General features: G+C 42.5%; 1 protein-coding gene across 3 annotated transcripts in view; it reads right to left on the bottom strand.

Moving 5' to 3' along the window:
* Positions 1-21,740, bottom strand: part of tncb (tenascin Cb) — a 194,080-nt gene that overhangs the window by 7,813 nt on the left and 164,527 nt on the right. For all 3 annotated transcript variants that reach the window (XM_033618445.2, XM_033618447.2, XM_033618449.2), the window contains one exon: positions 4,239-4,402. In XM_033618445.2, the coding sequence (XP_033474336.1) occupies positions 4,239-4,402 (164 nt within the window). The remainder of the gene's footprint in view (positions 1-4,238; positions 4,403-21,740) is intronic.

Here is a 21,740-nt window from a genome sequence, read left to right as displayed (position 1 = left end):
TAGGGCTGCAAAATATCAGGAAAACATGTAATATGCAATACTGTTGTTGAATATTGCGATGATGCTATGACTTACGATAAGTAAAAAAATATTTAAGTATACAGTTTTAATGTCTTTCTGCTTTGGAGTCAAGCTGCTAACATAGACCCTAGACAATGAATAGCCTATGCACACTGAATAAAAACCAGAATTACTGCCTTGCTGTTGTATGCCTCCATAAACCCGCCAACTTACAGTTACAGTTTACATCCATGTCTGTGAAATTATGAATGCATCACATACAGTACATCTTGCCCATGGCAGCACAGAAGATCTGTACAAGCAGCAGTTACAAGGTGGACACCCAAGATTAGTGTCACCAATTCAGTATCTGACCAAATGTCTCCCATTCTGTTCCTGAGTTATGACATTCAATAATGGAAAGAAAAATGTCATTATGATGTTTGCTTATCATAATGATGTTATAGTGAAGCTGACCTTTGACCATATGGATATAGAATGTCATCACTTCATAATTTTATCCTATTAGATATTTGTGAGGTTACAGAGATCTTGACCTTTGATCCTCAAGCCCCAAATTCTAATCAGCTCATTCATGAATCCAAATGGACATTTGTGCCAAATTGAGGGAATTCCCTCAAGGCCTTCTTGAGATATCGTGTTAAAAAAAATGAGACAAACAGAAGGTCACATTGATCTTGACCTCTGAACACCAAAGTCTAATCAATTCATCATTGACTCATAGGGGATGTTAGTGCCAAATGTGAAGAAAATATTCTTAAGATATTATTTTCATGAGAATTAAACAAATTTAAGGTCATACTGACTTAGACTTAAGTATGAACTGATTAGATTTTGGTGGTCAAAAGTCAAAGTGGATATTTGTGCCAAATTTGACAAAATGCCCCCTTCTTGAGAATTACGTTCATGGCACAGACAGATAGACAACCTTAAAGGACAACTTCAGTATTTTTCAACCTGGGCTCTATTTCCCCATGTGTATGTGTGCCTATGATTCATGGGTACCGCTCGTTCTAAAATTGGTTCAGTAGTCAACTGTCAGTCAGTGTTGGAGCAGAGAGGCGGAGGGCGTCTCCGCTTGGTACTGTAAGTGAGTATGTGTGTATGAAGTGTGTGTTTTTTCGCCACTGACTGGTTCAGATCACCAGTGCTATCTCTGTAAATAGCATACTAACTTAGCCTTTCCCTTACTTCTGGGCTGTGTGATGTCACAAGCTTTGCTCCACTGTGTCTGTAGCTCTCTCTACTTGTGGGACAGCCGTTTTCTTGAGGAAAAGGTGTTTCGGGATTGGATGTCTTCTCTTCTTCGGCTGGCAGTAGTCATCTTGGGAGAAGTGAGCACTGCAGACCCGATGGTCTGCAAGGCACAGTGTCTGGAGAGGAGTGTTAGCATCCATTTGTAGCACAACTAGCCAAAACTTCAGCATATCGCCGTCCGACAAAGGCAGCCTATGAAAGCTGTAACTTACGGGGTGTTGCGCGACATCCTGTTCTTGCATTCGGGAAAAAGGCCCGTTTATTTGAGCACTCCAAAAACTCTGGTAACACTCCAGGGGGTAGCACGTAAAAGACTCCGTCCTCTGACTCTTCTAGCATAACACACACACACACTCACTTACAGTACCCAGCGGGGACCTCTCTGCTCCAACACTGACTGACAGCTGACTCTACTCATTCACACTCACCACTGCCCCAGGGCTGCTACAATATGCTATCTACAGAGATAGCTCTGGCGATCTGAACCAGTCAGTGGCGAAAAAAAGCACTTTTATACAGGACGCAGTTGCCCCCATTACTGTTTTAGCTCGTTTCGTGCCTCAATACTGAACCAATTTTAGAACGAGTGGTACCCATGAATCATACGCACACATACACATGGGAAATAGAGCCCAGGTTGAAAAATACCAAAGTTGTCCTTTAAAGTATAATCCCTCTAGCCTTTGCTAACGCCCGTGCAGAGGCATAAAAAATGAAATGCAATGATGCTGATAGGTTTTCAGTATAGTGAGTCTCTGGGACCCACAGGTGCTCATCTGAGTGGGTCCCTGGGCAACTGATTAAATACATTTTTTTTTTTTTTTTTTTTTTACAAATTGTAGTGTTAAACTCATGTTTGATGTTATATGTTTCTAATTTAGTTCATGTATGTCGAAAATGTACCTGAAAGTTACATAAAATCCCAAATCTGAAAACTTTATCAACAAAACCACACACTGCATATATATTTTTATATATAGTCTTTTACAAAACAATATACATTTGTATATTGTTTTGTATATTCTTTTACAAAACAATATACAAATGTCACATCTAGAGCTGAGCTTAGACAGAACCAAAATCATCTTGCCAGTATAAGGTCAACCAGATGTGGTATATGATTGTGATTTGTTATAATCCCATAAAATAATAATTTCTATGGATAGTCCATAATAATTTACATTAATTAATTAAGTAATTCATTCATTCATTCATTCATCTTCTAACCGCTTCATCCTCTTGAGGGTCGCGGGGGGGCTGGAGCCTATCCCAGCTGACATTGGGCGAGAGGCAGGGTACACCCTGGACAGGTCGCCAGACTATCGCAGGGCTGACACATAGAGACAAACAACCATTCATGCTCACATTCACACCTACGGACAATTTAGAGTTATCAATTAACCTAGTCCCCAATCTGCATGTCTTTGGACTGTGGGAGGAAGCCGGAGTGCCCGGAGAGAACCCACGCTGACACGGGGAGACATGCAAACTCCGCACAGAAGGGCTCCCACACCCGGGATCGAACCGGCAACCCTCTTGCTGTGAGGCGACAGTGCTAACCACCACACCACCGTGCCGCCCTAGATTAATTACTTTATAAATTTAATTATTTAACATTTTGAGAAATATGCTTATTCTCTGTCATTCTGTGAAGAGTCTTTTATGTTTTCTTTGCACTTTTTAAAGACTATGAACAAAACAACAAACAACAACAAAACTGGTCAACATATATATGATTTACGGTGAGAAAATGTCGGCTGCCATGAAAATGTTTTTTCAACAGGTTGTGTCCCCTGGATGGCGAAAAATCATTGGGTTATCATCAACAGAAGCCAATACAGCACTGAATAGTAGCACAATCACATTATCACAATGTAGCATTATCAGGGGGGAAAAAAACATGGAGGGTACCCTGAATGGCGGAACACCATCATCACTGACATGAATGAATACAGCATCTGCTGTTGCAGCAGACACTGTGATTGTAAGATAACAGAAGTCTGTAGTAATGGCCTACATATTCGTGAATTTGGGTATGTTTTATGAGCCTTGAATTACAAGCTTATTGTCTACTGGCGATCCCCGGGGACCTCCGTGCTGCCCTGCTGCATTTACCAGGAAACGGTGCCGCACCACACTTCAGAGAGCCAGAGATGAGAACAGGTGGGTGGGTGGACAGGTGTCAGATTTGTGCAGAGCCCCAGAGCAAAAACACTGGCACATCACGGACAGTATGTCAATAACATCCAAAACACAAGTTTCCCTTTCAGCAGTTTCTGTGACATGAGAAATACTTTCAAAGCTAGCAGGCCTAAAGTCTTGCAGGTCTTCATTTGAACTTCAGCCCCCTGCAGGCCTATCAGACACACTGCAGACCCATCTACCACCCCAGCTTCCACCTCACTATACAACACATCTTCCTGCACTGTCATTGAACATTTGCCATTGGTTGTATATAAACTTCCTGACGATGCTTGGCTGGCCAAAGACAGCCTTTTCCAATTGATTGATATGTCCAGTTGATTGGTTTTGATGTTGTGGTGGATACACTGTATGTGGGAGTGCTTTACTGGGATATTTCCTAACAATTTAAATAACAATGTGTGTCGAATAGGACCATAACCAGGCTAAGCCTTAACAGTTTATTCATGTCCACGCAACTGCACTCAAATAAATTAAACCAGTGGAACTCCATCAGTGTCTCACAGAACCCCATGAAAGATCCTCAGAATCTTTTCAAGGACTGATGGAACTCCATCGAGGACTCTTCAAACCCTCTGAAAGATCCTAATCAAAGACCAGTGAAGCCCCATTACAGACGCCATACACCCCTTCAAATGCCGACGAACCCCCTTAAGGAGACCTGGAATACTTTCATCTCAAGGACCGTCAGTGACCCCAGGAAGCTCTTCAAGGTCCATTTAAGGACATGCAGTAAATGCTCTATAGACATACTGTACCTTACTGTGACTGTTATCTCCATATCGTCCCATGAGGTTGACACGGTGGCAGTTTTTATACCAGAAGGCTCCTTTATAGGACAGGGCACAGTTGGTGACAGCAATGTCATTGTCATGGTCGTAAGTGGAGAATGGACGACCGTGGTGGTAGGTCATAGAGTCTCCTTCAAAGACAAACAACATTAGATTTTGATTCAGATTTTATTCTTCTCAAGTTATTTTTTTCTTTTATGACACAACAAGGCAGTATTATAAGAAAATGGAAAAATGTGTTATTATCCCAGCACCACACCTTTATGACATTTTATTGCATGCTGAATCATGTAAAACATTTTCCATAGACAGTCCCTTATGGACCTAAACATATGGGAAGTCAGCTTGGGGGAGCTTGACCACCCATACATACATACATACATACATACATACAGGGTTCAAACTTAACTTTTTGGCTTACTAGCCAAGTGGCTAGTAAGCTTTAAAAATCTACTGGCCAAAAAATTTCTTCACTAGCCAAAAATCATAAATAGCATTTTGGTATATTTTCAATGTGTTATTACTATAATGAACTCGAGCAATTCTCAAAATACAATATTAGCATAATTTTGTGTGGAATTAAGGAATGAGTCAAGTTTGATTGTTTAAAATACTTTATTAAAACATACTTTGCTTAATAAGTTTTACATTAAATGTATCAACTCATTGTTATATACTGGCACATCTCAATAAATCACAATATTGTGAAAAACTTCAATATTTTTGGTCAGTTATTTCTAGGACTGTACCCAAATATTCGGATATTCGAATATTTGTTTCTATGGGTAGGTATTCGTTATGAAAATTTGGTATTCGATATTCGTTTTTTTATTTACTTTTTTTATTATTATTATTATTTTTTTTTTTTTTTTTACATATTTTTCTGGTGCTAAATGTAGTCTTTTGTTGTTGGTAAATGTAGGTTATCAATAAAAATCAAAACTTTTAAATTGCATTGTTAAAAATGTGAAAATATAGTAGGCCTATCCTACCAACTGAGCTTGTGCGCACGGCAGGCTTGAGCGCATCCGTCTGAGGCTGTGGATCAATGCCAAGTTTTTTTGAATTTAATATGAATTATGGAACCGTTTTTGTCAACGTTTGTTTCCCCCGTTTTGTACAATAAATTATTGTTTAAAGTTTCAACAAGTTTCTTTTGGAGTACGTGACACAAGTGTGTTTTGAAAACGGCCGCGGACTGTCACCTGCTCAATGCATCAGTACCTTCGGATGCCATGACAGTAATAGCCAATAATGTCAAAATATCATTTACAGACCGATTTAACGGACGATCACTGCTGCCCGACCCGCAGGTCCATTTGCGGGTCCCGCGGGTTATGGGTTGACCCGCGCATCACTACTCAGCTCAGTCTATAAATGCTGTACACAACAGTAGACATTATATTCTATTCAGGCCGGCAGAACCAGCAGCGCATCGGCTCTACAGTGCACGGCACTGCTGATTAACCATTTTATTGCAGAGTGTCTGCCAGCAACCAATTACTTGCAGAGGCTTCCTACAACTTGTTTCAACGGTTCCGATTTAATCAGAAGACAAATTAAACAGGATGACTAGCCAATGTGAAAATCAAAAGAAAGCATAGAATAATGTACTAAAGGAGACTGTTGTGCCATCACATCTTTTTTTGTGGTTATAGAGCAAAGATCCGGTCGCTGGAGTGCTTCGCAAGGAGTCTTTGAAACGAGCCGAGCCTGGCGTAAAACCGGAGAGAGCAGGCAGCACGGCCACAGCACGGCCACAGCACCCCCTTATCAGCCTTTCTAGGGCGTGGAAATGGCGGACCGCGGATCTCCAACTGCACGCTCACGTTCTAGCTCCCACTTTGCGGCATGTTGTGGGCTTGAAGATCTGTTGTACGACACCAGCGTGCAACCAATGACATCACGTAGCCTACACACAGCCAGGGGCGGGAGAAACAACAATAACAGTAGTTTGGCCCTATTTTTTTCACTCGCCAGAGTGGCTGGTTAGGTGACTTCATTTACTGGCCAAAGGGTTAAAATTAGTCGCCTCTGGCGACTGGCGACTGCTAATTTTGATCCCTGCATACATACCTGCTTATCCTATGCAGGGTCAGGGGCGGACAAAACACATTACACAATACAGACACAATACAGTCTCAACTAGCAATAACAACAGAAAGAATCGGAGTTAAAAAAAAATCCTATTTTAATCTCAGTGGTTTTACATTAGAAGTTTGTAAAATAATTTGTTTAAAATATGTTTTGGTTTCAGAGGGAGGGATATAATGTTCTACTGTAATGCATGGTAGTATCATTTTCAGTGAAAAGTGTTGTTTATATTTCACTGTGGCAATAAAAGTTCAAGGTTAAGGCTTGTGATATTCTATTTTTTCTCATTATTTTTGTATTACAAATACTTGTGTGTGCAGCCTGAAAAATCTTCCTCATCTGTTCCATAAATTGTGAATTTTCAGGGTTTTTTTTTATCAAGGTTAGCCCTTAAATAAGATAAAGTTATCATTGTAGGTGATTCTAATATCTATGTGTAGGTCCATAATGACAGCCTTAGTACTGTGTTTAACTCATCATTAGACTCAAGTGGCTACGGTCAGAGTGTACATAAACCCACTCACTGTTTTCATTCTGGATGGCATTAAAATTAAGGCTTAATAGTCTTTAGTTAGAATCCCTCTTTATTTGGTTTCTTATTACTTGATTACACGCCACTTTGCAAAAGTTACTACACTTGATGTCTATCCGATAGTGCTATCATTAAATTTAAGACAGTGATTTCAACAGCATTAAAATCAATAAAATATCTCAATGAAACAGAGGTCTCCTATACTAACTTAAAACCCCTCTAAATTGATTATCTTGTTGATAGTGCTGCAGGCTCACTGCTAGGGATGGGTAACGTTAAGATTTCATCAATACTACTACTTTTATCAATTCAGTATGTTATTGGTGCTATGATGAGTTCTTTTTCATTTCTAATTAATTGCTTTTTAGAAAATATATTAATTTAAAAAGAATAGATTCAAAACAGGATTACTGAATATTTCAAATAAAACAAATTGTTGTTTCTAAAGCAGCAACATAAATTTTTGCAACAGCAAGGTCATTACATAAATAATATTCCTGACATCAATACTGGGTGAAGTTTAGTATTTATTAGTTAGTCCTCCTGTCCTCTGTCCTCCTGTCCTCCTGTCCTCTGTCCTGCTCCCTCTCTGCTGATGTGATTCACTGTGTGCAGATAACATTAGTCCTGGTAGAGAGGAGGGGCTGTTTGCCTCAGCCAGCAGCTAAGTTTAAAAGTATCTGCCCAATTTTACGATAAGTGTCAAACTAAGTTAGTCTACATACAGACAGCTGTCATTTCAGCTTATTAGTAACAATTCGCTATGAGCTGAACTAGCGTGGTATCCTTGTGTAAGACTTAACGTTAGTATCAGTGGATGAGAGACTGCAGACGGAGCATATTAAAATATCGCTGTCTAAATGTTTACATGTTCATGCTTGCTGAACACATGTAAAGATAAATTATTGGCTTCTTACTCGCTAAGGTTTAATCACTGACAGTAATGAGAGTAGTTGCCATCAGCTCCAATAATTTTTGAGTTATCTTCAGTTTGTTTCCACTAGGGATGAGCGAGTACACCACTATCTGTATCTGTATCTGTATCTGTTCAACCATCTAAATTATCTGTATCCGTATCTGTACTCGGAGTGGGCGGGGCCTAAACCGGAAGTGGGCGTGGTTCAAGTGGAACTGGGTGGGGCTTAAATCAGTACATTATTTTAAGTCTGAAATTGATATGGATTGATCAGAAGTTGCTTTATTTATTGTTTATTTGAAAACTATTTACAGAACAGCCTCAGAATTGAGATTCAATGTTTTTGATCACAATAGTAAAGGAACTATTTACAGATCAAGTTTTTTTATAAACTCAGAACATGAATATTTTTAAGAGCATGAATGAATACAATGCATGCAGTAGGAAATTATGAACTACGAAGTATGCATGAACAAGAGTTGTCATACTCAACACAACTTTCTTTTTATTTATTTATTTATTTTTTTAATTTTTATGATCAAACTGTGAATTTTTTTTTCAATTATTTATTTATTTTTACTACCTAATGTTCTTGGCTCTTTTTTTCCACACAAAGTTAAACAATGTTGATTAAGGTGTGTGTGTGTGTCTGTGTCTGTGTGTGCATGTGTGTGTGACTGAGTGACTGTGTGAGAGGGAGAGAGAGAGGTTTTTCTACTGACCAAATAGTCCTATGCTGTTTTTCAGATCTTCATTTACTTTAATGAAGACCAGTTGTTCCACATGGCTAGGGTCTAGGTTTGCTCGCTGTGGACTGACCACATTTCCAGCCGTGCTAAAAACACGCTCAGACTGGACACTAGTAGGTGGGCAACTGAGATGCTGCAGTGCAAAGCGTGTCAAATTGGGCCAGCACTGGAGCTTGCCTGACCAGTATTTCACTGGGTCATCAGTAAGGCTGATGTCCCCATCTGCCAGGTAGGCCTCCACATCACCTGATGGCAAATGTGTCCTCATTGGAGTAGCCGATTTCTTTTTCTGCAGGAAGGACAGGACTGAAGTGCTGCTGGTGGCAGGTGTCTCTTCTGTGTTTCTTGCAGGTGCAGCCACAGGGTCACAGAGCTCCATCCTATGGAATAATGTTCTCTTCAGTGCATCCACATCAACACTGTTTGGGAAACAGCTGGCCTTATATCTGGGGTCAAGGAAAGTGGCAAGCAGAAATGTGGAGTTTGCAAAGATGGGTTCGAGACGCCATTGTAGTTCTTTGCTCAGATTGGCTGCGAGTTTCCTTGCTGCTGCTCCTAACTTTTCCCTGGACTCAGCTGCACCATCCTGGTCCTGCCCCTCTGTGGCATCCTGATCATCATCACCAGCTATGACATGATCAGAGTCATCCTCAGATTCCTCACCAGCTGCACAAGCCCCCAAATGCAGTGACCTGATGATGGAGCACAAGCCATACAGTAGGGGGATGAACTCAGAGATGGAGGCACTGTGTTTTGAGAGCTCCCGTGTGACCTCCTCAAAAGGACTCAGAACAGTGAGCATGTCTGATGCCAACCTCCACTCATTTGGGTAGATGACTGTTGGAGCTCTACCCATGTTAGACTCCTGTGTCATAATCTGCACAGCCCTGCGCTGCTCCACCAGCCGCTGGAGCATGTAGAACGTATAGTTCCACCTTGTTTTTATATCTGTTATGAGAGTGTGCTGGGGGAGGTTCAACTGTGTTTGCAGCTCATGTAGTCTGTTGTTGGCTTTGCTTGAGCAATGAATATAGCCAGAGATGCTCCTGGCTTTGGACAGAAGGGATGTCACAATCCTGTCCTGCTCCAGTGCCTTGATCACCACCAAGTGAAGCATATGGGACATGCAACGGATGTGCCCAAATTCACTTAAAGCCTTCACCATGTTGGCTGCATTATCTGACACAACAAACTTCACTCTAACAGGCTGTCCAACAGACTCTTCCCACTCTCTCATCTTTTCTTTCAGGCAGCACAGAATGTTGTTTGCTGTGTGCTCAATGTCCAGCACACCAACATTTAGCAGCCCTGCTTTCCTCTGCACTGATGATTCCCCCATACGTTCACACCAGTGCCCAGTTATACAGAGGTATGCATGGGCATTGTGGTTACTGGTCCAGAGATCGGTAGTGAGGTTGATGACACCTCCATCAGCTGCCTTGAGTGACTGGACCAGCTCCCCTCTCATTGCCTCATACAACTCAGGCACTACAGTTCTACTGAAATGGTGCCTTGACGGAATCTTATACTTGGGCTCTAAAAAGGCAACAAGAGACTTGAAACCTCTCCTCTCCACCACAGAGAAAGGCTCAAGATCAGTGCAGACCATTTTACCAATCATCTCCGTAATTTTTTTTGACCAGGGATGGTTTGCAGAGAATGGCTGCTTTGCTGCAAATGCAGTGAGTATTGGTGAAGAGGAGGAAGAAGGTGAGCCCTTAGCAGCACCCAGCTGAACACCAGTGTCCTGAGAAGGAATGCTGCCAGGAGACGTGGAGGAGGTGGAGGAGGAGGTGGCTGATACAGCGGGCTTTCTCATGTGATGAACATATAACAGATGGTTATGTAGAGATGTTGTATTGTAATGTTTTGGATCTCTACCTCTGCTTATTTTGGACTTGCAAAGCTTACACATGGCTTTGGAGGGATCATTTTCACAAACAGTGAAAGAGTCCCATACTGCAGAGGTCCTTTTGGTTTTTGGTGGAGGAGGACCTCCATCACCAGATGCAATATTGGTCTCAGAGGGGGCAAGGTGGGTGCTACCACTACTGCTATTGCGAGTGATATTGCCTGGTTCAGTGTCAGCTGAAGTACCCTCTGTATCACTCATTGTATAAGAGAGAGAGAGAGAGAGAGAGAGTGCGCTATGTAACAGTTAAAATATCTACTGTATTCAAAGCCTATAAAAAGCCTATATACAGTATATAAAGCTTAATTTGTAATATTTATAATATTATATTTATTTTTATGAACAGCCATATACAATAAAAATATTAATATAGGCTACTTTGTGTGTTCAGCTATATGTGTGTATGTGTGTAAGTGGTCTGTAAGACTGTTTATTTTTTAATGATCTGTGTGAACTTGGTGATTCATGTAAACATCCAGTGATGGCAAACAGGGAAATAATATGTCAGCCTTGTTCACTGTATTCTTCTCAAAAGCACCGCGTTCAGTACGAGCAAAGTTTTCCAACTGACTTTACATCACCAGCCAAACTAACAGCAAGCAGACGGTAAAAAAAAAAAAAAAAAAAAAAAACCTGACCGGAGTGGAGGCAGTGACTGACGCGACACGAGCCGTTTTCAGCTCTGTCTTGTCAAATGCACCGCGTACGTTACGAAACAAGTTCACCAAGTAACTTTAAATATCATACAAACCAAAATAGAGGCGAGCTGAAGAAAACCTAAGGAGTACTGAAGAGAGCAATGTGAGCTAGAGTCAAGCCAAGCACAGAGAGATCAGTCACTGTCTGTGTGTGTGCGAGAGTGGGGCACAACTCTGGCTGCAGAGATATGTCTGTGTAGGGAGGGGCGGGCACTGTGTGTGACTGGCCAATCACAGAGCGTGAAGACAGTCAGTTACCAAATGAGGATCTTCCTTCAGCACGAGCACGGATATTGACGAGTTTTACTCGTATCATGCTCGTACTCGTCAAAAATGCTTTATCCGTACCAGATACTCGTCTGAAACGAGTATCCGGCTCAACCCTAGTTTCCACCATGTTTACCCTGTCGTGTAAGCATGCATGTGTGTATATGTGTGTATGTGGAGGAGTTCAGCCCCAATACAGAGCGCAGATGAGAGGCTGCAGGATGATAATGGATTAAACCAAAATGTGTAAAAGTGCCGATAACAGAACCGATACCGTCAGAGCTTATCAATACTAAGGTCTTTGAAAATTTTGCCCTGGGGCTAATTTAGTACCAGATTTCGGTACCCATCCCTACTCACTGCAGACATCACTCGACTCTTAAAGACAAAATAGTACTTCTTAAAGAGGCAACAGATAGCATCTTTTCCTAAATATATCATTATGAAAATAATGTGGGTTGCACAGGGTAGTGGCCACAGTTAAATCAGACTATCAGCGTTTACATAGTGGCTGTGCAATAAGCTTCTGCCACTGGTGCCGAAATTTCGCGGAAGAAATCTGCTTTACGGCAGGAAACGCGTCATGTATTGCAAAATTGGTCAGTCAGCCAAGTCCTTATGAGGAGCTGGGCATGAGATAGTTGAGTCACGAGCACAGTGGCAGATGGACAAAGTTTGGAGACAAGTGAAAAACGGCCTAGCAAAAGAAAACAAGCTCCTCTGCCTGAGGAGGCAAAGAAGAGCAAAATGGAGAGCGATAAAAGAAGAGGAAAAACAAGAGTAAACCTCAGTCAGGCGTTCAAGAGATGGAGGGAGCTCCGTGACCAAAGAGGCTTCAAAACTGACGTCCAGCTAGCTTTCTTTCTAATGGATCAGTAAGTAACACAGCTAAATGTTAGCTAGATGAGAGAGGACTGTACTGTACTGGCTGCTAGTTAATTCCCAGAGTGTTAGTCGGCTGACATCCTCGTTGCCATTCTACGGCAGCCCCTGGACAGTGATACCCCCCTCCCTTCCTTCTGTTCTCTTCTCATGTAGGCAGCTATCGACGGACATCGCCCAGCTAAGTGAACACTGAACTTTGTTTCCCATTCAATTTGAGCTCCAACTGGCTGCATCGTTTCCATACGGTACCGTTTATTCTAGAATCGGGACTGTTTACATGTGCATATTGGTATAATTCCGCTGTGTCTACTGTTGTTTGTACTGATACTGTACATATTGGTATAATTTACTGTGAGTTGTTTGTACTGGTACTGTGCATTCTGGTATAATTATCTGCAGTACTATTTGTTTTTTTTCTTCAGATAAATCTGATAATTGTTGCTCGGTCTCTTTACTCATTTATTTAGTAGAGTGTCCACACAGCACCTCATTCTACATATACATAGAGGTATACCGGTGGCTTTACAGCCTACATTTTATTGATTATCTCTGATCCCCACGGTCAATTTGGTCGTTGCGACAGTGCGACGCAACACCACTGACTCTAGGTGGTGTTAGCTAAAAAAAAAACAACGAATCCTATCTGTTGCCTCTTTAAAGACAAGATAATTAAACAAATAAAGTTAGCTTCGTGGTAGAAATATCACAAAAATTTGAAAGTGACTGCCGTTCAACCAATCTGGAAGAATCTTGTTAAGTCTGGTAAGATAGTAAAACGTATTGGAAGGCCCTCTGCAATGCCAGAGCAAACTATTACTCAGCATTAATTGAAGGAAATCAAAACAATTCCAGGTTTCTTTTCAGCACTGTAGTCAGGCTGACAGTAGGTCACATCTCTATTGAGCCTAGTATTCCTTTAGTCATCAGCAGTAATGACTTTATGAATTTCTTTAATGATAAAATTCTAAATAGTAGAGAAAAAATTCATCACCTCCCGCCCTAAAGTAGTATCAATCAACCTTCAAATACAGGGACCTTAGACACAGCTGTAAGACCTAATATATATTTGGATTGCTTTTCTCCCATCAACCTTCACCAACTAACTGCTGCGATTTCCTCATCTAAGTCATCAACATGTCTCTTAGACCCTATTCCAGCCAGACTATTCAAAGATGTTTAACCCTTAGTTAACATTTCCTTATTAGACATGATCAATATGTCATTAACATGCTTTGTACCAGAGTCCTTTAAAGCAGCTGTAATTAATCATCTTCTTTAAAAACCCACCCTCGAGCCAGGGATTTTAGCTTACTATAGACCTATATCTAATCTTCCCCTTCTCTCTAAGATCCTTGAAAAAGTAGTCACAATACAGCTGTGTGACTTTCTCTATGATAATAGTTTATTTGAGGATTTTCAGTCAGGATTTAGCAGGCATCATATCACAGAGACAGCACTGGTATAAATTACAAATGACCATCAAATTCTGCAAATATACGCCGCTCACCCACCACCAGACCATTCGACCATTTGAACATTTGAATACCAACTAAACTGAGCAGTGATAATGGCTCACACTTTGTCAATTCTGCAATAACCCAATTCAGTAAATTTCTTGCCATTGACCTCAGACAACATTGTGCATACCACCCTGCCAGTGGAGGCGCTGTCTAATGAGAAAATGGCACTCTGAAATCAAAATTGGCCAAGTGTTGTGAGGAAACGGGACTGCCATGGACAAAAGCTCTGCCTATTGTTGTAATGCATATGAGAATGAGAAAAAGGTCCAGAGTGAACATGAGTCCATTTGAAATTCTTTTTGGCAAACCTCCATCCCTAGGAGTGGAGCCTGTAACCAGCCCACTCCCCTCTACTGGCCTATGTGAAGATGACATGTTACAATATTGCCAAAACTTATCTTCCACTCTCTCTCAAATCTCTCAGCAGGTGAAATCAGCCCTTCCACCACCAGCTTTCACATCACTCCATAATTTCCAACCTGGCCACTGGGTGGTGATAAAGGACCTAAGAAGGAAACACTGGCACTCCAAACGTTGGCGAGGTCCATTCCAGGTGCTCCTGACAACGCATACTGCTGTGAAGATCGCTGAGAGAGCAACGTGGATTCACGCCAGCCACTGCAAGAAGGTCCCTGAGCCAATGGAGGAACTCAGCTGTCGACGCGAGGACGGACAACGCAAGGACGAACAAGCGCAAGAGAGGATGACACGAGGAATAACTCTGTGAATTCAACAGACACCAACTAGACGTGCAGGACTAACAACGTAAACCTTTTCCCACCAGACTACACCATGCACCACCTGATCCTGACCCTATCATGTTCAGCGATGCTGAGAGAGGCCTACATCTACTATTGCAGCTTTCCAGTACCTTAAAAAAGTCGCTTGTGAGGCAGAGAATAGGTCCTGTGTATTTGTGTGACATGCTGCTACTGTTCCAGAGAAGCACACTGAGTCCAGAGAAGTTTTGGAGTTTTAATAACACAATCAGCTACTACAGTGGCTTTACAAGCACACATATGATGTTGAATGTGTACACTTAGTGGCGAACGTGTGTCAAAGCAAACAAAAGAACAAAAGCGATAACAAAAGCGGTCAACAAAAATTACGGCTACCTAGACTCGCCTCTCTCCCCCCAGTGCAGGTGAAGCAGCCTCTAATATAACCTACGGGCTGTCAACTACGGTGCTCACGTGACCCCAAACTCTGCATATCACCATGGGCAACAAGACAAAACTAACTGAACACAGAATAATCAATCAGCAAAGCAATTACTGGCTCCTACACACCAGCCCCTAATTATTGAGTTAATGCTAATAATTACTCACATATCACGTAGGAGACAAACATAAGAAAAAGACTTTCAACAATAAAGCTCAAAAATTAATGTCCATTAATTAATCCACACATGAATCTTCTTTCTTCTTGAATCATATGATCCAGCAAAGAGAGTCTAGTAACAGTCAAAAAAAAAAAAAAGAATAAAGAAAGTCAAAAAAGTCACAACTGAAGCCGGTGTGTCCTCAAATGGCTTAAGCTTCCTACAGCAGGCAAAGCTTCGTGATGGGCCGGTCCAGGCAGCTGCTCCGGGTTTTAAATCGCACCTGATGAACAAATCCTCCTCGGTCCGGGAAGGTCTGTATCACTCGTCCCACAGGCCATGAGTTTCAAGGTGCTGTGCTGTCCATTATAATGACCAGGTCTCCCACGACAAGATTCCTCTTCACTCCTGTCCATCTCTGACGCTCCTGCAGTTGAGGGAGGTATTCTTTTATCCATCTCCTCCAAAACAGGTCAGACATGTATTGGACCTGTTTCCACCTCCTATGTGCATAAATATCTGTGGGTTGGCACACTCCTGGTAGCAATGTTGGTGAGGTCTTCAACAGTAGCAGGTGGTTGGGCATCAATGCTTCCAGGTCATTTGGATCCAATGAGGCTTTGGTGATTGGTCTGCTGTTCATTATGGCTTCAATCTCACAAAACATTGTGTGAAGGCTTTCCTCATCCAAGTTTTGTACCCTCAAAGTTGAACTGAGAACCTTTCGCACAGACCAGATCAACCGTTCCCAAGCTCCCCCATGATGCGAGCCAGCAGGTGGGTTAAAGCTCCATTGGATTCCCTTTTGCATGACATCATGGATCTGCACCTGATTCCACTGTTCCATAGCTTTCCTCAGCTCTCGCTCTGCTCCTACAAAGTTCGTTCCATTGTCAGAGCGTAGCTCCCGAACTTGTCCTCTCCTGGCAATGAAATGCCTGAGTGCATTAATAAAGGAGTCGGTGTCCAACGATGATGCAACCTCGATATGTACCGCTCTGATTGCGAGGCAAGTAAATAGAACACCGTACCTCTTCACCATGCTCCTTCTACTCTTAACCTCAAAGGGGCCAAAGCAGTCAATTCCCACTCGGGTGAATGGTGGTTCATCTGGGACAATTCTGTCAGGATGCAAATCTGCCATCTGCTGGTGAACTGGCATAGCATTCAGGCGGCGACAGATGATATACTTTGATAGCACTCTCCTGATGGCTGAACTCACACCAGCTATCCAGTATCTCTCTCTCAGCTTAGACAGTATATGGTTACGGCCACCATGTCCCACTTCCTGATGTACATGTCAAAGTAAGAGCTCTGAGATGTGGAGATCTTTTGCCAGGATTATTGGAAGTTTCTCTTCCACAGGCATAGACAATCTACTAAGCTGACCACCAACTCTCAGGACTCCATCATGCAGCTGTTGACAGAGCTTATGGAGGTGACTGGACCTTTTAACCAGCTGCCCTTTTGCCAGACTTGATGATGGCTAGCTCAGCTTGGTCCAGGTCTTTCACAGTGAGGCTCCTGTGCACCGCTGTCCTCTTAAAATCTTTCATTTCCTGTTCCACAGATGATGCCTGTTGTTGCTTGTTGCTGTCAGACTGTGCAAAGGTCAGATGTAACTGTCTTCTCTTCTTTACACAGGACATGAGCCAGCTTTTAATCCTCTTTAGCCTTATCCAGGAGGAAAAGTACTCGATCAGGTGAGTTACAGGTTCTTCTCTGGCCTGAACAACATTCACTGCAACCACTCCTTTGACTTCAGGGTCACCAAGTGAAAGGTGATAGAGGTCTTTCTGGGCAACAGGCCAATCACTCTCAGGATGCAAAAGAAAGTGAGGCCCTGACACCCATGTAGCATCAGCAACAAATACATCAACTTTCATGCCTCTGGAGGCTATGTCTGCTGGATTGCTGCTGGTGTCCACGTACCTCCATTGTGTGGGACAGGAAACCTTGAAGATTTGTGAGACCTGGTTTGCAACAAAAACTTTGAACCGTGAAGTCTCATTCCTAATGTATTTCAGAACAGATGTGCTGTTCGTCCAGAACATTGAGTCCAAAAGATCCTTCTGTAACTCTTTCCTCCACAGCATGTCGATGCGGCTGGCCATAGTTGCAGTGATAAGCTCCATCCTGGCGATTGTAACACATTTCAAAGGAGCTACTTGAGCCTTTCCCATCACAAAAGCACTGTGCACTTCTGAATTCTTGGCTTTCAACAACAGGTAAGTCACTGTTCTGTATCCATGTTCACTGGCATTACAGAAATGATGCAACTGGGCTGAAGTAACTTCTCCAAAGCCTGGTGGCTTCATACATCTGCTGACCTCAAAGTTTTCCAACAGATGCAGCTGCTGCAACCACTCCAACCACTCTTTAGAGACTGACTCGGGCATAGTATCATCCCAGCCTATTCCTCTCCTGCACAGGTCTCTCAGGATCCTCTTCGCTGTTAAAACAACAGGGCTCAGCATTCCAAGGGGATCGTAGATGGAGCTGACAGTCGAGAGGATTCCTCTTCTGGTAAGTGGTCTGTCCTTAAGTACCATTTTGAACTTGAAGGAGTCTGATTTAATGCTCCATTCCACACCCAGCACTCTCTCTACAGGTAGCTCCATGTCCAATCCTTCAATGCATTTTGCTCTGTAATTCTCTGGGATGACTTCCAGCACTCCAGGCCTGTTACTCAACCACTTTGTGAGAGACAATCCACCCTTGGAACACAAAGAGACCAGGTTCCTGTAAAGCATCACTGCTTCCTTCTCCGTGGCCACCGACACGAGGCAATCATCCACATAAAAACAGTGCAATAGTTTATCCACTGTCTCCTTACTGTAGTGATGCCCGTGGTCCTCTGCACACATTCTGAAGGTGAAGTTAGCACAACTGGGAGATGATGTCGCCCCAAACAAGTGCACCTTCATCCGATGCTCAGCGGGTGGGTGCTGCATATCCCCCTTTGGCCACCAAAGGAACCTAAGAAGGTCTCTGTCATCAGGAGGGAATTGGACCTGGTGGAACATAAATTCTATGTCGGCCATGATTACAACTGGTTCCTTCCTAAACCGAGTCACCACTCCAATCAGAGAACTGGTAAGATCAGGGCCCTGTAGAAGCTGAGCATTTAGTGATGTTCCTTGATATCTTGCTCCACAGTCAAACACAACTCTGATCTTTCTTTTAGTGGGATGGTAGACTCCGTGTACCATACTTTTCCATCGCCATGGTCCAGCTCCTCTTTGTGCACTTTCTCAGCATAGCCTTTAGCCAGAAGGTCATTTATAAAGGTGTTATACTCAGTATGAAACGTTGAGTCCTTCTGAAATCTCCTTTTCAAATAACACAGGCGCTGTTCAACAACTCTCCTGTTTGGCATTCTGACGTCACTTTTCCTTAAAGGTAACGTAATCTGGTAATGCCCCTCCACCTGTTTCAGTGAGTTGTTGACAAACTCCAAGAACCTTTGATCCTCCCTTGACATTCCTGGTTGCTCCTCAATGCTGCTTTCAGGGAAGTCATTCTTAAACTGTTGCTGCCAGAGGTCATCCAGGTTCACGACTGAAATTCTGCTGACAGTTATTTGTGGATGTTCCCAGTTAACAGTCTCTCCACTGTTTCCTGTCAGTGGATCACTGACAGTCCAGCCCAGCAAGGTTCAGATAGCATATGGTCCATCATTCATGCTACACACCACTTCCAGTGGTTCCAGTGCTTTAGGAACATTGGTTCCTCTAAGTAGCTCAATTCCTACATCAATCTGAGGTAGGCGAATGTGTTTCAGATGTGACCATTGTTCAGTATCTCTTTCAGTGGGAATATTTCCTCTGTTCACAGGCATGGACTCTTGCATGTAAACTCTTGGAAGCTCGAGAAAATTGTCCCCCTCCAGTGCTGCAACCTCCAGTCCTGACACGATGTTGCTGCTTACGACTTTCTCCTGGCCCATGGTTCGAAGGAGAATGCGTCCCTTCCTCCCTGTGAGGTGGAGCTTGTGCATTAAGCTCTCAGTGCAAAACACTGCAGTACTCCCCTGGTACAAGAAAGCGTAAATGATGATAGTTTAGGTTCCTTTGTTAGATTTAACCTGGACCGGAACAATGGGCAGTTTGCAGTCCTGATCTCCAGCCCCTGTAAGACCACTTGACACCAGTGTGTTGTTAACATGCAGCTCTGGGCTGCTCTCCATCTGCTCAGAATCTTTAACGGGTTCCTTAAGAAGTACAATGGGATGTTTAAGGCTACACTTTGAGCAGGAAATCCTTTTCTGGCAATCTTTACTGATGTGCCCTGTGCACAAACAACCAAAACAGATGCCATTTTCCTTCAAGAAGCCTATCTTCTTCTCATGAACCATTTTTTTTCCATCTGTACACATACATCTAATGTGTGTCCTCCTCCACAGCAGATGCATGCTTTCCTTCCCGTTTGTCTGATCTTCTTTTCTTTCCTTGCAGACTGATATTTGTTCTCCACAGGGCCTACAGAGGTCGCAAAGCTGCTCCCCTTGTGTCCAGGATGAAGCTGTTCCTTTCTTCCTTTATTTATGGTTATTGATTGAGAGTCTTGCATATTGCCAAAACTCCTTCAAAATTTTCACTTGCCTTTCAATGAAGTGAGCAATATCTGTGAACTTAGCTCTCTGATTATGTTGTTCCTGTAGCTCACAGGCATGGTTCCTCCATCTGCAGCTTTTTAATGATGCTCAACATGTTGGAAGGCATATCCATGTCTGAAAGATACTGCACATCCTCCATGGCTGCTGTAAAGCAGCCTCTAAGGAAGAGACTGTAGTCCTGCAGAGCCTTCACATCCTCTGCTTTAATTGGAGGCCATGAGAGGGCTTATCCGTGTAAGCAGAGGTGACCTTTTGTTCGTTCCCGAACTGCTCCTTTAATAAAGTTTTGGCTTTAGCATATCCTCGGTCTGGATGTATGTGTTGACAACTTCTCACAAGCTCCTTAGCATGACCCTTTGTGTGTTGTTCCAAAAAGTATAAACGATCACAGATGTTAGTTGTGTTCCTCTCGACTCCATTCTCAAAGGCTCTGATGAACGTGTGATATTTCAGTGGATCACCGTCATAGATTGGGATCTCTCTCTTAGGTAGAGCTGAGAGGCTTTGCTGTTGTATTAGCAACGTTGTTATTTTGTTTTGTTTCCTCATGATGCCAAGAACTTCATCTTTGGTTTCCAGATCCACTGTGTTTACTCCTAGTTGTCCATATGATTCATGTATGTTGAATGGGGGGTTCATATGAAATTGCATTTGGTTTTGTTCATATGAGGTTATATTTGTGGAAGAAAAGGATAACAGGAGCGCTGCTGGTGTCCCTCAAACCACCGGTGCTCATGGAAGGGTTAAAAAATCCAGAAGGCATAAAGAATCAAAGTCCAGGCACAGGTCGGTTTGGAAAAATTAAAAAGCCTTTATTTAATGGGCAAGAGTCATTAAAAATACCAACGCGTGTCGGCTTGCGCCTTCCTCAGGGTGTATGAAGACAAGAGAGCAAACAAAGCAATTATAGTTGCAATCACTTCAGCTGTGAATCATTCAGTCTGTGCCATTTTCTTTAGACCTCTAGGAGGCCTCAGTCAAGAATTAGTACAAGAAGACTGTAAGATTGTAACTTCTGGGGGGATCAGACAACAAACTTATTGAGCCCCTCTCACAGACTGTCAAATCTTAACTAAATAAGAATAATGTAAACAGAATAGAATCCACAATAGAAACCATACGGAAAATAATACAAGTATATACATGAAGATAAAGAAATAAGCAAAACCTCCAGTGCAGATGTGCAAATGATGACATCTGCATAGTATCTTAAATAAGTTGAAGCTGTCTTGTCAGGACCATTACACATTGTCATTTACAAAAAACCATTTCCAAAAAGGATAAGAGGTCAAAATCCTCATTGAGGCCAGGGAAGCTGGTGGCCTTAAGGGCATGGATCCAATATGCCTCTCTTTGCTTGAGACGTTGACTTTATCCCCACCCCTGGCACCCAAGCCAATGACCTCAATACCTGACACTCTTAGGGATGAGTCATTTGAATGTTGCGCTTCCATGTAATGTTTGGCCATAGGATAATTCAAATTTCCAGTCCAAATGACGTACCTGTGTTCAGTCACTCTGTCCCTCAGTCTTCTTTTAGTAAGGCCCACATAGAAACAGCCACAAATACACTCAAGTCGGTACGCAACATGGGTAGTGTTACAATTAATAAAACTTGAGATAGAATAGATTTTATTACTACACACATCCCTAAAAGTGTCCGTTTTCACCATGTTTTCACAGTATTTACAGTTCCAACAGCGAAAATTGCCCTTGGGTCGACGAAGCCAGGTGTCTGGTTTGTTAGCAGGAAGATAACTCCTTACTAGTTTATCCTTGATTGTAGGGGCCCTTTTAAAGCTGATACCTGGTAGTTCAGGGAATATCTCCTGTAAAGATGGGTCACTCTCAATGATATCCCAATTTTTCTTTATAATGTGCCTGATCTGGACAGCTTCTTTACTGTAGCTTGTGACAAAGTAGGGTTTCTGAACTTGCTCTTGTTTAGGTTTAGGGC

This window comes from Epinephelus lanceolatus, chromosome 9 (genome assembly GCF_041903045.1).
Source record: "Epinephelus lanceolatus isolate andai-2023 chromosome 9, ASM4190304v1, whole genome shotgun sequence".
Classification (NCBI taxonomy): domain Eukaryota; kingdom Metazoa; phylum Chordata; class Actinopteri; order Perciformes; family Serranidae; genus Epinephelus; species Epinephelus lanceolatus.
This window is presented reverse-complemented; position numbering and strand designations above follow the sequence as displayed.